This window comes from Microcebus murinus, chromosome 5 (genome assembly GCF_040939455.1).
Source record: "Microcebus murinus isolate Inina chromosome 5, M.murinus_Inina_mat1.0, whole genome shotgun sequence".
In the NCBI taxonomy this organism is placed as follows: Eukaryota; Metazoa; Chordata; class Mammalia; order Primates; family Cheirogaleidae; genus Microcebus; species Microcebus murinus.
In genome coordinates, this window is record NC_134108.1 from 27,315,421 (window position 1) to 27,330,220 (window position 14,800).

General features: G+C 36.6%; 1 protein-coding gene across 4 annotated transcripts in view; it reads left to right on the top strand.

Moving 5' to 3' along the window:
• AHI1 (Abelson helper integration site 1) overlaps positions 1-14,800 on the top strand; it is a 184,520-nt gene that overhangs the window by 149,530 nt on the left and 20,190 nt on the right. For 3 of the 4 annotated variants that reach the window (XM_012739468.3, XM_012739470.3, XM_012739469.3), the window contains one exon: positions 792-892. In XM_012739468.3, the coding sequence (XP_012594922.1) occupies positions 792-892 (101 nt within the window). Of the gene's footprint in view, positions 1-791; positions 893-12,639; positions 12,686-14,800 lie in introns of all 4 variants that reach the window. The other variant, XM_012739471.3, reaches the window with a different exon arrangement.

Sequence of the window (14,800 nt, forward strand, 5' to 3'; positions counted from 1 at the left end):
ATACCCTGCTTAGATGTAATAGACTATATAGATATATAATCTTAGATTATTATAAGAATCTTAGATTCAGCACTATATAGGTTTAATATTGTGTATAGTCCTAATTCTGTGCTTACTCATTTTATATCATCTTCCCAAATTGTCCTTTCTCCACACCTCTGCCTGGCAAAATCCTACCTATTTTTCAGAGTCTGATACACCTACCACTTCTTCCATTAAGCATTTTCCATCCCCATATCAGAGATTATCTTTGTAATTATCTTTCTTTCAAATAATGTCACATTGTATTTTATATTAGTTATTTGTGAACGTGTCTATCTCTGACCAGACTCTAAGCTGCTTGTGAGCAAAGACTGTCTTGATCATCTTCGTATATCCTCCAGCAGTACCTTGCAGATAACCTTGCATATAGCAGGTTCCTAGTAAATGTGTATTGAGATAAAATGAAATAAGCATCTGCATGACCACATAGTAAGTGAAAATGATACCTTCTACATTTCTGAAATCCCGCTGATTAAAAGTTTCCAGCCATAGTTACACTCTTTTGATAACAAATGTCTAAAACTACAAATTGCCATAAATAAGTTCTAGGTAGCTTGTTTTTACCAGGGTATTGAATATCAATTTGATTTTTTTATACACATACTTGTTTACTTCTTTTTTCTTGCAGAAGTCATAGTCTGCAATTAAATTTCTTTAATATCATATCTGCCCGTCTCCCTGATTGTTTTTTTCCTGCCATGGAACAGTGCTTCTCAATTTGATTATATGAATTCCTTTTTCAATTTCAGCACTCTATCGAGAACTGCCTCCAGAGATAAAGGAGCGATCTCCTCCTTTAAGCCCCAAGAAAACAACTAAAATGGAAAAACATCCTTTCGCTCTTCATAAGGTAAACATTTTCAAAAATATGTTTTGCATATGACTTTGATTTTCACTCTCTCTGGATAAAATACTTATTTTTCGTGCTTATAATCCTTCATTGTTTACATTATTATTTCCTTTGATCTTGGCACCAACATGGTGAAATATATAAGGCAAATGTTGTTATAGCCATTTTCCAGATAAGGAAACTGAGGAGGCTCAGAGGAGTTAATGTAGACCCCCAAGTCACAGTGTAAGTGATGAGACAAGGAACCCAAGGTAGAACTTGTGACTTTAAGTGTGATGCTATTTTCACTCTGCACTTGTTTCTTTAACTGTGATACTGACAGTGTCATGAACTCCACTTGGGAGACACATTGATGCTGGAGATCACTGGAATCCAGAAACTAAAGATGTTATATCTTTCTGGAGCATTCCTTTTACTTGCTAGTAATTTAAAATGTTTTCCAGTTAAAATGAATGTGGATATATAATCAGCCTGAGAAATGTCATGTATTTAGTCTGCGCCATCAGATCTCTCAGGGATATTAGTCAGTATTCCTCTGATGTTAGTAATACTGTAGTAGAAAAGTTTATTAAGCATTGTACCATCATATATATTGCTTGTTAAACTTGTTTCATGATGTGACATTAGCTGTCGCCTTAGACTGAATACTTTTACTGCTTCTTGACATCATGAACTGACATAGATATATTTTTTACAAATATATGTCATGTACATATCATTACAATGTCATGGTAAAGTTTTTTGATGAACCTGGTATGTATCATTCAGTCATTCAGCATGTATTTGTTGAGTGCTTACTTCCACATCCACTCTCTATTAGTCCCCTCTGAACAGGAGTGAGTAGGCAAGGCACTTGCCCCTAAGGGATTTACAGGCTGGTGGTGAGACACCTGAAAGCAGGCAATTCCAGTAGACTCTGGTAGGAACTATAATGAAGATACAAGCACAATGCATTGTGAACACAAAGGAATCCTCTTAAATCTGCCCTGGGGAAGTCCAGGAAGAGTTCCCAGAGGAGGGAATGTTTGACCTGAGGCATCTAGGATGCAAAAGCATGTTAGGTAGATGAAGTTAGAAAAAACATTCCAGCAGAGGAATAATGTGAACAGATTTGCATGCTAGAAAGATTATTTTAGTGGCCTCATAGTGGTTAGATTAGAGATAGTTAAAACCTAGAGCAAGGAAATTAGTTAAGAATCCGTGGAAATAAAATAATTATAAAACTCTAAACTAGTGGAGTCAGAGGGGTAGAGACATAAGCTATAATTGGCAGGATTTTATGATTGATTGGATGTGATTAGTGAACTTGGAATCTAGGATTTTGCTAAGAGCCTTAGGTTATAAAAGTAAATAGATAGCAGTACCACAGAAACAATAAAATTAATAAGGAAGATGTGGGGATAGACAAGGAATGGTGGGAGGAATAGATAATAAGTTCAGTTTTAGATATCTTAAATTTGTTAGTAGTGTCTGGAGTGCTTCCAGGTAGAAATATTCACTAGGAAGCTAGAAATGCAGGACCAGAATTTGAGAGAAGGTAGAGCTTCAAAGTCAAATGAGGAATTAGAATATTTGATGTATTCTATCAGTAAATGGAAGCTTGTAATAAAGGCTATAGTCCAGGAAGAGTTCTAAGATAAGAAAGTCAAGAACAGAACCCAGTTGAACATCAGTATTAAAGGACAGTCAAAGGGAGAGGAGAAGATTAAAAAAGAATAAATAAAAAGGAAAGAACCAGAAAAAAAAGAAGTATCTTGGAAGCTAGGAGAGAAGAAAGGATCAAGGAGAGTTTAGTGGGAAATAGCCAACCAGTTAGTTTGTCTAAGTATTTGGTAATCAAGAGGACCCTGGTATTTTGCACCAGTATCAATAGAGTGACAAGGATTAAAGAGTAGATTAAAGGTTGAGTAGGGCCTCAGCAAGTGAACTTATGGAAGTCATTCTCAAAGCTTCACTTTGAAGAATAAAAAAAGATCAATTGAGGCTGGGCACAGTGGCTTACACCTGTAATCCTAGCACTCTGGGAAGCCAAGGAGGGAGGATTGCTTGAGCTCAGGAGTTCAAAACCAGACTCAGCAAGAGCAAGACCCTGTCTCTACTAAAAATAGAGAAATTAGCCAGGTGTGGTGCCACACACCTATAATCCCAGCTCCTCCAGAGCCTAAAGCAAGAGGATCGCTTAAGCCCAGGAGTTTGAGGTTGCAGTGAGCTAGGGTGATGCCACTGCACTCTACCCAGGGTGACAAAGCAAGACTGTGTCTCAAAAAAAAAAAAGATTAAACAGTGGCAGGAGGGAGATCTGGTGTCCAGAAATGATTTTGTAACTATTGGAGAGACACATAAAATTATATACTAAAGAGACAGTGCTAGCATACAGGTTCAGACTGAAGATAAAGAACACCAAGGAGGCCTGGCACAGTGGCTCACATCTGTAATCCTAGCTCTCTGGGAGGCCAAGGCTGGAAGGTCACTTGAGGTCAGGAGTTCGAGACCAGCCTGAGCAAGAGCGAGACTCCATCTCTACTGAAAATAGAAAAAAATATTAGCCAGTCAACTAAAAATAGAAACAAAAAATTATCTAGGCATGGTGGCTTGCGCCTGTAGTCTCGGCTACTGGGGAGGCTGAGGCAGGAGGATCGCCTGAGCCCAGGAGTTTGAGGTTGCTGTGAGCTAGGCTGATGCCATGGCACTCACTCTAGCCTGGGCAACAGAGTGAGACTGTCTCAAAAAAAAAAAAAAAAAAAAAAAGAGAGAGAGAGAGAACACCAAGGACACAGTGGAACTTGGAGGAAGCAGGAGATTTTTTTACTGGAAAGACAGATTGGTAGATATTTGGCAATGTCTAGAGACATTTTTTGTTGTCTCAACTGCAAGGAGGGGGATACTACCAGCATTTAGTGGGTAGAGGTCATGAATGTTGCTAAACATCCTAGAATACAGAGAACAACTCCCTCAACAAAGAATTGTCTGGCCAAAAATGTCAACGGTACCAAGATTAGAACAATACCCCTCTAAGGCAGGCAAGTGTGGATAGTGATACAGATAAGTTGATAGAGTAGAAGTCTAAAAATTAAGGATATTTTTATGTTCTCCAAAACAGAAAGTAAGGTTCACTGCGAATGTGATAGGCAAAAGAATGAGATAGGAGTTCAAGAAGAGTAGCGACTATTTGAATACCCATAATGAAGTAGGACCAGGAACTCATTTGGGACATATAAAAAGATTCCTGGGAGCTGCTGTGTGGATACCACTAAAATTTAGATGGCATAAATCTGTGTAGTTGGATTTTTTTCTTTAGTAGTCTCTTCAGCATCTAGGGCATAACAGTGGAAAAGGCAGATTTGGTTTAATATATAATTGTACATGCCATAGGAGAACAAGAAGGTAAGAGACTTGACAACATTGGTAAAAGAGTCACTGGAGTGATACACCATGGAGGATTGGCTAGACTGGAAAGGACAGAGAATCAGTAGAAGATTGGCAAACTTAGAAAGCAAGGTTCTCTGCAAGATTGCACTAAGTAAGCTACCCATGCCCAAGTGGAGGCATAGTGTCATGTGGTAAAGGAGTCAGCAAGGTGGAACTACAGCGTGTAAAGCCAGAAACTCTTTTGCTTATTCAATATTTCATATGTCAAGCAATTTCACGTTGTGATAAATTCATAGAATATATATAAGAACTTAAGTGAAGTTGAAGGACATGTTACTAGAATTGAGCTGGTCAATGAACTAGGACCCAGAGTGTTGAACAGGTAGGTTGTTATCTTGAACACTAAAATTCCAGAATGATAACAAGAGTTGGAATGAGAAGAAACTGATGTATCAAGAGCTGACATCCAAAAAAAAAGAGCTGACATCCTTAAGTCTTATGTTAGAGCAGAGGTCTCAACCTTGGCTTAACACTGAAATCATCTAAGGAATTAAAAAACTTGGTAGTGATGACAGTCCCCACCCCTAAAAATTCATTTAATTGGTCTGGAATAGGACCTGGGCATGGGCAGCCAGCACTGAGAACTTTGTGTTAGAGTGACCACAGGTCCAATGGTAACAGCTGCAAAGATAAGTGGAGGGCATTATAGCCAGGTGTCAAGTGCTTTAGAAGTACAGTCGCCCAAAATCAGCAGCAAGGAGCTAAGAGGAGACCAGTGTTAACTCTTAGTACTCATGGTTCACCATTGGGTACATGAGAATGAACAGCCTATGCTACAAGGAACTGAAAGAAAACTGATTTCTTGGTAAAAACCAGTTTCAAATACAGCAAGGATAAATAGTGATGGTTGCCTACAACAGTATGGGAACTATACAGGATACAGTCGAAAGGACTCACAAGTGATTTGACTATGGGCAAATGTTACATGAGCAATATTATCCATTGTTTGTAATTCAGCCTGAGATTTAAGATTTAGGATGATGCTTATCTTAGTTGGGTCTACTATAACCCATTTATATAGTATATAAATATACTATAGACTGGTGGCTTAAATAATAAACATTTATTTCTCACAGTTCTGGAGGCTAAGAAGTCCAAGATCAAGGTGCTGACAGGTCCAGTGTCTGGCAAGGGTCTACTTCCTGGTTTGCAACTCCATTATATCCTCAGAGGGCAGAGAGCAGAGAGCTCTCTTATGTGTCTTCTTATAAAATCACTAATCCCATTCATGAGGGCTCCACCCTCATGACCTAACCACCTCCCAAATACCTCCTGATACCATCACATTGAGAGTTAGGATTTCAATGTATGAATTGGGGGTGGTGAGGCCACAAGCAGGTAATCCATAACAATGCTAACCTAAATTTCAGCCTAAAGACATTTTAATGCAATGAAAGCATTTATAACATTGGCATAGGGGAGTCATTGTGACAGCTAACAATATTCTTACTCTATATCCAAAACTGTGAGATGATATGAAAGATATATCCTTTACTTTTACTGACTTACTGGTATCCCTCACTCTGCATCATGCTGAACTTTGAAATTGAGGTTACCTAACCCCTACCTCTAAGTATGTTCCCATCTAGTACCCTTGAATTAATTCTGCCTCTACCAGAGGAGGTATAAGGAACTCTGTTAGTATCTTACTGTTAACTTGTGCAGTTGGTATTGTCCCTTCCTCTTCCTGGTGTACCTGTGTTCTTATGGATAGGGACCTCTTGCTTGCTTCCAAAACTCCCCATTTCTCACTGCCTATGCCACTCCTTTACTGAGATGGACTCACTGCATCATAGTCTTAGTTTAGGCTGTAGTTGGTTTTTTAATTTTGTATGGCTTTTCCCTTTATAGACTGATCTCCTTCCTTCAAGCATACTTTTATATTCATCTCCCAGTAGATGCATTCCTCCCATACCCCTAAGATCTACTTCAGGCTAATCCCACTGATGCCCAAACCCTAACTCTAATAGATTCCAGGGAACTTACAGACATGCAAAGGAGTTGCAGAGGATAAGAATCCATTTGAGCAGGGGAGTAAAAAGTTCTCATGGAAGAGGTGGAACTCAAATTAGGCTGTAAAGTCCAAGATGGTTGGATTTCTTTATTTGAAGAACATGATTTTATCTGCTTTATCTGAATCCATGTGTTAGAATAGAATCCTACATACGTTTTTTTCTCTTGGAAATGTACCATATGTATATATAGTTAGACAGTGTTTCACTTCCTTGTGAGGGAAAGTATAATGATCTGTGCTTATGTAAAAAGAAGTCCCCGAGAAATGGAATATTGCTTTGAGTAACTTAAATGCTTTGGGTACATTCTTGAGTCATGAAACTAACAGCCAACCCTTGAGAAATGTATAACTCAGCTTCCTTAGCACCTGGCTGGTTGCATTTCTTAAGTTTAGTTCCTTTATCAAAATATATATGGTTTGATTTTATCAAGATCCTGCCTTATAAACCTCCCACAAAGTCTATCAGATGTTTAATTTCATGTGCAAGTCTTATTTTTATTTTAACACATAAGTGTTTTTTAAAGAACATGAAAAGTGTCTGATAAGTGACTAGAATTGTTGGGCAGGGGATCTCTGTTCGTGGAATTATAGAATTAGTGACAGGGAAAGGACCTTAGAGATCATCCCTGGAGACTCTAGTCAGCTCTTTCATTTTACAGGAAATAAAGATCCAGAAAGTTATTAATATAAAGAGGTTCATTTAAAATGATGCTGTCAGGCCAGGCACAGTGGCTCATGCTTATAATCCTAGCACTCTGGGAGGCCAAGGCGGGAGGATTGCTTGAGCTCAGGAGTTCGAGACCAGCCAGAACAAGAGCAAGACCCTGTCTCTACTAAAAATAGAAAGAAATTAGCCAAACAACTCAAAATAGAAAACAATTTAGCCAGGCATGGTGGCATATGCCTGTAGTCCTAGCTACCCTACCCGCGAGGCTGAGTCAGAAGGATCGCTAGAGCCCAGGAGTTTGAGGTTGCAGTGAGCTAGCACTCTAGCACAGGCTACAGAGTGAGACTCTGTCTCAAAAAAAAAAAAAAAAATGATGCTGCCAGTTAGAAGCACACCTTCATATGCTCAGGCCAGTGCCCTTTTTCCTCCATCACCTAGTCACACAGGCAGTTGTAACCTGCACAGTTAGCCAGGTTTTGTGTCACACTTGTTTTTCACATCACTGTTTATGTTTGTTTCATTGTACCCTTCTTCATGTGGAAGTTATAAGAATTGTACTCTCTATACTTTTAAAGAAAAAAGGAAAAAAACCTCAATAGTTTTATTTCCTTTTTAAAATTATTTCTATTCAAACTATAGAAAAAGAAGTAAAATTATACCTTTTAATAGCTTGGCAGCTGCTGCATCTTGTAAGTTCTTCCAAGTGGAACACACCTGCTCTGTTACTAATTGTACCATGTACCTTCCAGCATTTCATCTGGTTCATTGAAATGCTAGTGGGTAATGAAAGCATTTGTCCCTGGCTCTTTTGCTACAGGAGGAGGGGACAAGGCTAGGGTTAGTTATTCTCCTTGGAGGCCAGAGAGTCCCCAAACAAATCAGTAACTACTTATACCACAGGGCAGTGGCAGTGGGAGAATGTTTTCCTTCAAGCTCATTCCAGAACATTTTTACCCAAGTATGCTATAAATTTGTACCTAATAGAAAAAAGAATATTGGAGCTATGAGAGAGGAAAGAAATTCAGCAGCTTTGGGGAAAAAAAAAAGTGCTTACAAACTGGTTTTTATTTTTTGTTAGTATTTTGGATTTTTTTGTTTTTTAGCCTTTTTATGTTTGCTAGGCTCAGAATTAATCTATGTGATTCATTTATTTGGGGAGGAAAGTTATTGTTGTTAAACTTCCTTTTTTAATTCTTCGAAGTTCTACTATAAAAGTAATATTTGCTCATACTTTTAAAAATTCAATCAGTAAAGAATAGTGTAAAATAAAAAATATCTTCTGCCTTCCCAATATTCTTGTTCATTCTGAGTTTCTTCTAAAATGTTCTCTGCATATATAAACGTAATATATCTTTGTCTATTCACTCTTTTTATGAAACTAAGATCATACTTAATATTCTGTCCTTGCCTTTTACATATGTGTTGAACATATTTTCTTATTAGTGCAGATACAATTCTATTTTTTTAACCATTTTGAGGTACTAATATTTAATTCCTAAAATGCTGAGTTTTTTTCTTTAATTTCTGAAAAACAAAACCCAAGTAGGAAAGTACCATTTACCTTCTATAAGTGTTTCATGACACAACCAAGTATGTTTTTATATAAGTTTCAGATGTATAGTAATAATTATGCACAGAAATGTTAAATTATTTCTGAAAATGTAGAGAAATCACTGTTATTTTTCCCTATGTCCTTCTCTAAAAACCCACTAAATGAATAATTACTGGTTTTGCTTTTCCAAGATAATCATAAAAATATCCATTACAGCCAATCTTCACATGAGGAGAAGTGTTTTAATAATATTCAGTGTTTTACTGAGCATGTAGAATCAATAGGAGTAGGCTGGCTTAATTCAAAAGGACTGGCTCCTAAACCAAAGTGCACCCTCTACTTATATTCAGGAACAGCTGTTTTTGTCTAGTTCAAAACAAGAACAGAGAACCCAAAAGCATCAGATAACTCCACGGTAGTTCCTCTTCCAGCCAAACACACACACACACACACACACAAAATTTGACATTAATGATTTTGTCAGCCTTTCAATCGGAAAAACAGTAGGCAATAAATAGATTGCCTTCAATGTGCATGTGTTCTCTTAGTCTTCAAAGTATCTGATAATTGTACTATGTAACACTATTTACAAAAACCACTTTATATAACACAAAAACTTTCTATTTACTGTCCTTTTACCAGAAATGAATCTGAATTATTCTTAACCATAGGAATAATATGATGTTATTATTGTGTTAAATCCAACAACAAATTTATAGTGGTAATTTTTGGTATGTTGAAACAGATTGTCTAAATACCTAGAATTTAGTTAATGTACACTAAATCATTGAAAATATGGTCACAATTATTGCCTCCTTCATATTGCTAAAAAATAATATTTTATATCTTTTCACTTTATTAATTCTGATTATCAAAGAATACAGTGATTTACCTCTGGTTTACTATATTAAATAAAAATTAATTTATGCTTGGATTTGCTTTAAAATTTCAGGAATATTTGGAGTTTTCTTCCTTTATGTGAAAAGAATTCAATCAAAACTAAGAATATAATATCAAGGATAGTCATAAAACTTATCTGAAATCTTACCTTATAAGTAAGTTAAAACTAAAATACTTATTTGTACACCATGAAGAATCTCAATGCAGGTGGCACTTAAATGTTTTTTTTCATTTCCTATAATTCGTTTCAATACTTAAAACAACTATTTTGAGGAAAAGTATTAATTTTATATAAATGTTATTTACATTTGAAAAATATCTATCTATTGGTCTTGTGTCTAGAGAGATAACTGTCCCATAAAGAAAGTGGGTCCCTGGTAATGTGACAGCAAAGCCTGTGTGAGTCACCTCACACCCATAGATTCCGTGCCCAACAATCAAGTCCCTAAAAGTCTTACAAAGATAACTCTAAAAGCCTCCAGAGCTTAATAGAGAATCTCTCCTACCCTGAAAGAAACCCGTAAGGTCTTGACTATCTTGACAATCTGATGACTAATTTTGCTGTTAACCCCTTTACATCTGTGCCTCTGCCAATGTATTTGACATGTGTACCTCAGCCCCTGCTTGTCTCTTCGCCTCTCTTCCCCCTTCTCAACCCCCACCACCAGCAGCTCTGTTTCTTGCTATTTGAGGCTCCACGTTTTCTGGACTCTCTTACACTCTGCAAAATGAGACCCCACAGGCTCGTTATCTTCTCAGTTTAAGGGCAGGACCTAGATAATTGCCAGTGATTCTGAAATAAAAGGGCCATGAGAGAATACCCCTATAGTTTCACCCCAAAACTAGATTTAAGGAATGTGTCAGTTCCTTGATGTCTTCTTAAACTCCTATTAATTAAATTTTTCACAAAATATGCTAGAAACGAAATTGTTTTTCTATTTAGCAACCCACTCTTTATTCAGCTAGTTTGAGTCTCTGAGATTAGCCTTTACCATATCTCATTTTCTTACACAGATCTTCTGTAAAAACTCAGTTTAGAGAATAATGTAAATTCTCAATAAAGATTTTATAATTGGTCTAATAAACCATTGATTGATATTTGTAGGGCATTCCTTCACAGTTCTCAAAGAGTATCATGTGCAGTGGGTATTTTGTGCTTTTTTAAGAACCATTGATAGACTTATCTGAGGTAAGTATAGATTTTAATCTTTGATGATGACTACACATAAAAGTATAAAATAAATGATATTATACTGGGTCAAACCAATGTTCCACTTGGCTCAATACTCTCTGACAACAACCCTTAGAGTCTGACAGTGACTTTAAGGGTTGGTGGATAGAATAACATATTTGCTTCTCATGATAATGTTTTTAAATACAGTAACTTTTGAATATCAGTAACTTCCCTCTAAAAATCTGTTACAGATCTAAAATGTGAAAGATGTTGTTAGGATAACTTCCCACCAATCATTCCTAGTCATAATTTGTCCTTTAAATAGTGGCAGAATCAATTATCATCAGTCACCCTGTCTTTTGACTTGATAAGCAGCATGACCTTTATTCAGAAGTTCTCTGTCACCCTAATTCTGTTGTCTTCTTGTTTTGTTAACCATTCTACTACAGGGTTTCTCACCCTTAGCACTACTGGCATTTGGTCTCTGCCTGTAGCAGTCTACCTTCTCCCATTCTCCAGTCTTCATTGCACCATTTACCTACCTACTGAAAGTACTTTCCTAAAATAGAAATGTTATGTAACTTACCAGAGCAGAAATCTTAGTTGACTCCATATTTGTCTATACTCTTGTTTGTTGTATGCACACCTTTTCCTTATTAGATGCTAAGCTCTTGGAGGACAGGGCCTCCTGCACACTCAGCTTTGTATCCCCAGAGTAAATAACATAATACCTTGCTCTTAGAGTGGTGCTCCTTAAGTAGTTGTTGTTGTTGTTGTTGTTGTTGTTGTTGTTTTTAATTAGCACAGTTAACATCCAAAATTACAAATCATGATCAAAACAGTCTTCACTTTTTCTTATAATGTACTTCTCGAAACTGCATCTTAATGCAGGGGAATTTATTTTTTCTTAAGGAAGAGAATTATAATTGGTGGATTTAACATCAAATTAATCAGATACATTATCAGTAATAAATTCTAAAAGAAGCAACTCCAAACTTATATGAATATTTCAAATCATAAAATTATGCTCCCAGAAACATAATTTTAGCAATGGAGGAAACCTGTCTAGTCTTATCTAGAGCTTGTCTAGCCCAGTGGTTCATAAACTGATACATATACAGCCCTGTTCCTCAGGGCCCTGGGGAGTAGAGGCAGGGGGTGCCAGGTCACCCAAACCTAGATTCACCCAGAGTTAATTCTATTTTCATGTGTTTATGTATGAGGCTTTCAAACATATTGAAAAATAGTTTTGCTGTGAAATCAGTTTGAAAAACACTAGCGTAACCTTCAGGCTACTTCTGTAACCTTGGTAACTCTGGGCCTCCATTTCCTCATCTGTAAAATAGAATGGTGCTATGATAGCTTATGCTTTTATTCTGAGCCCCCTATCCATTTTCAAGTTAAAAAAAGAAAAGACCCCAAGAGAGGTTAAGTGGCTTACTCAGGCCACATAGAGTTAATGGAATAACAGATGAGAATTTAACCACCAACTCTAGTTTTTATTTCTTTTCCTCTCTTACCTCCTTTTCTTAAAAATTTCTACAAAGTAGATATAAACAACTATAGATATTAATTATGTGGAAAAGGTAGATCTATCATGAGGTATATAAACAGCATGTAAAAATATAGCTATACCTTATCATAAATTTGCCTTATTTAAAGATGGTGTGCTAGCTACAACATAAATTGATTGAACATTTACCTAATTTTATATTCATTCTTCAAGTTTAGAAAAATACTTGGGTGAGTTGTTTGCATGTCCCATTTCTCTTTTACAAAGCTATTTATGAGTTGTTTTCTTCTTCATAAATTTCCAAGCAATCAGTGGAAACATTTAAAATCATTTCATTAATCATTTCTTTCATGTTTAAGTCTCATTGCATCTAAATTTAAAAGCATCACTAAGAAGTTATGAGGGTTGGGGAGCAGTAGTCTCTAGATTCTGCTCCTTTCATTCATCATCTTCGCTTTGCTCATCTTCCTCTCTTCATCCCCTCCTCTCCAAATCAAGGGTATCCAGGAAGAGGAAATGAAGTCACAGAACAACTGTCTGAGAGGTGTGTGTGGAAAGGAGGGAAAGAAGGGCAGTCATACTCCTTGGCCTTGTTGATGGTGGAGGGTGTTTATGAGCTGATTGCACACCAGCCTTCGAGGCTTTTTTGTTTAAAAATAAAACAGCTCACAGAGACACCTCCTTCTTCCCCCTCCTTCTGCCTCCATGAGTAACTACCCATATGGCGTGCTGCTGCTGAGACCAAGGAATGAGTGAGTAAAGGTGTTTAGAAGTGAAATATTGGTCTTAGTTAAATAAGTGTCCTTTTCAAATAAGTGTTAAAACTTTATAATGTGGATCCCCTACTAACTTGGGAGTATAGGATTTGAACACAGACTAAGCCACATCTGCATCATAAGAAAGAAGTTGGGTATGCCAGTTATAGTAACACACTAATACAGTAGGAAAGACATCGGGGACAATGTTGATTGAACCTAGCATCCATTTCACAAGAGCAAGTCATTACAAGCAGGATTGGTAAAACCTGCACATAGCAGTATGTTGTTACTCATTTGTCAGGGTCACAACAAATAATTAGAAGTAACATTGGCTTAACAGTGAGATATAATTCAATATAACTTCTCTCCCCTTAACCTCTGGAACAGGTTCAAATTGATGAGAATTTCTGTGTTATATTGAGTTCTTTTTTACAAATCCAGTTGTTTTATCAAGTCTCATATATAAATATATTTATGGTAACATGTCAGTCTTGCCATGGGCAAAGAGATAGAAATAATACTTAGACCTTGTAAAGAATAAAGCATCTTACCATTAACTTGATTGCTGTGTTTAGAATTTATTAATATTTAATAAGTCTGCAAGAAACTGGAGAAATTCCATTATGGTTGATGCTTTCTGAGTAAGGTTTTGATTTTCTGTGTTTGTTGCTCTATTAGGTGAGGGCAGTCTGAATTAGTCCTTGAATTTGAAATTTTACATGTGTATGTGCTCTTTTCCCCAAACACACTTTAACTGACTCCTATCAACTTTACTGGTACAGAAAAATCAAGATGTCATTGCTTCTTTTTGTTGTTCTACCAAATTGGATCACTTACTACAGCACCCACCTTTCACCACTAAGTCTCCTCATTCTTTAATTCTTATTGGTATTATATGCTTGATTTAAAGCTGTACAGTTAGCAGTAATAATCACATAATTATGGTCCAGGAAAGTTTAATATCCTCTTGAAATCTTTATGATAATAAATGTAATATTTGGCCGGGTGCAGTGGCTCACGCCTGTAATCCTAGCACTCTGGGAGGCCGAGGCGGGAGGATTGCTCAAGGTCAGGAGTTCGAAACCAGCCTGAGCAAGAGCTAGACCCCATCTCTACTACAAATAGAAAGAAATTAATTGGCCAACTAATATATATAGAAAAAAAATTAGCCGGGCATGGTGGCGCATGTCTGTAGTCCCAGCTACCTGGGAGGCTGAGGCAGAAGGATTGCTTGAGCCCAGGAGTTTGAGGTTGCTGTGAGCTAGGCTGATGCCACAGCATTCACTCTAGCCTGGGCAACAAAGCGAGACTCTGTCTCAAAAAAAAAAAAAAAAAAAAGAAATGTAGTATTTGTTTAAAGATACTCAGTGCCAAATCTTGCTGAAGAATGATCTTGTATAAATCTGATTATAAAGGAGGAAATCTAAAAAAGGAAAAAAAGCTTCAGTAGAGATAACACTGGGAAAGCAGTAGTTACTCAAGACTCAAAGAGAACAGTGTGCTCCTTTTCTTTCATTTTATTTTGGGTATCTGTTCCTGGATTTTTAAAAATTTAAATCCTTAGGAGGAAAAAATAATTAGGAAGATATGATGTATTCTTGCATTTGTATATAATTCAAAACTTTTTAAAATTTACATTTTCTTTATGAATGTTAAATGAATCCTTTCTATAACATGTAATTCTCTCTGTAAAAAACATTTGCAATCTGTTTTATAGCAACATTGAGTTGATTTATAAAATATTGTGTCACATCAAACTCAATCTCCCACAGTATACTTTCATTTAGAGTTAATGTTTCATATTCTAGAGGAAGCATCCAACACAGAGTATAATTTGGTACCACTGAAAGTGCTTATTAATGTGTTTTTCCTCATAAAGGTGCCATTAATAAAACAAGATA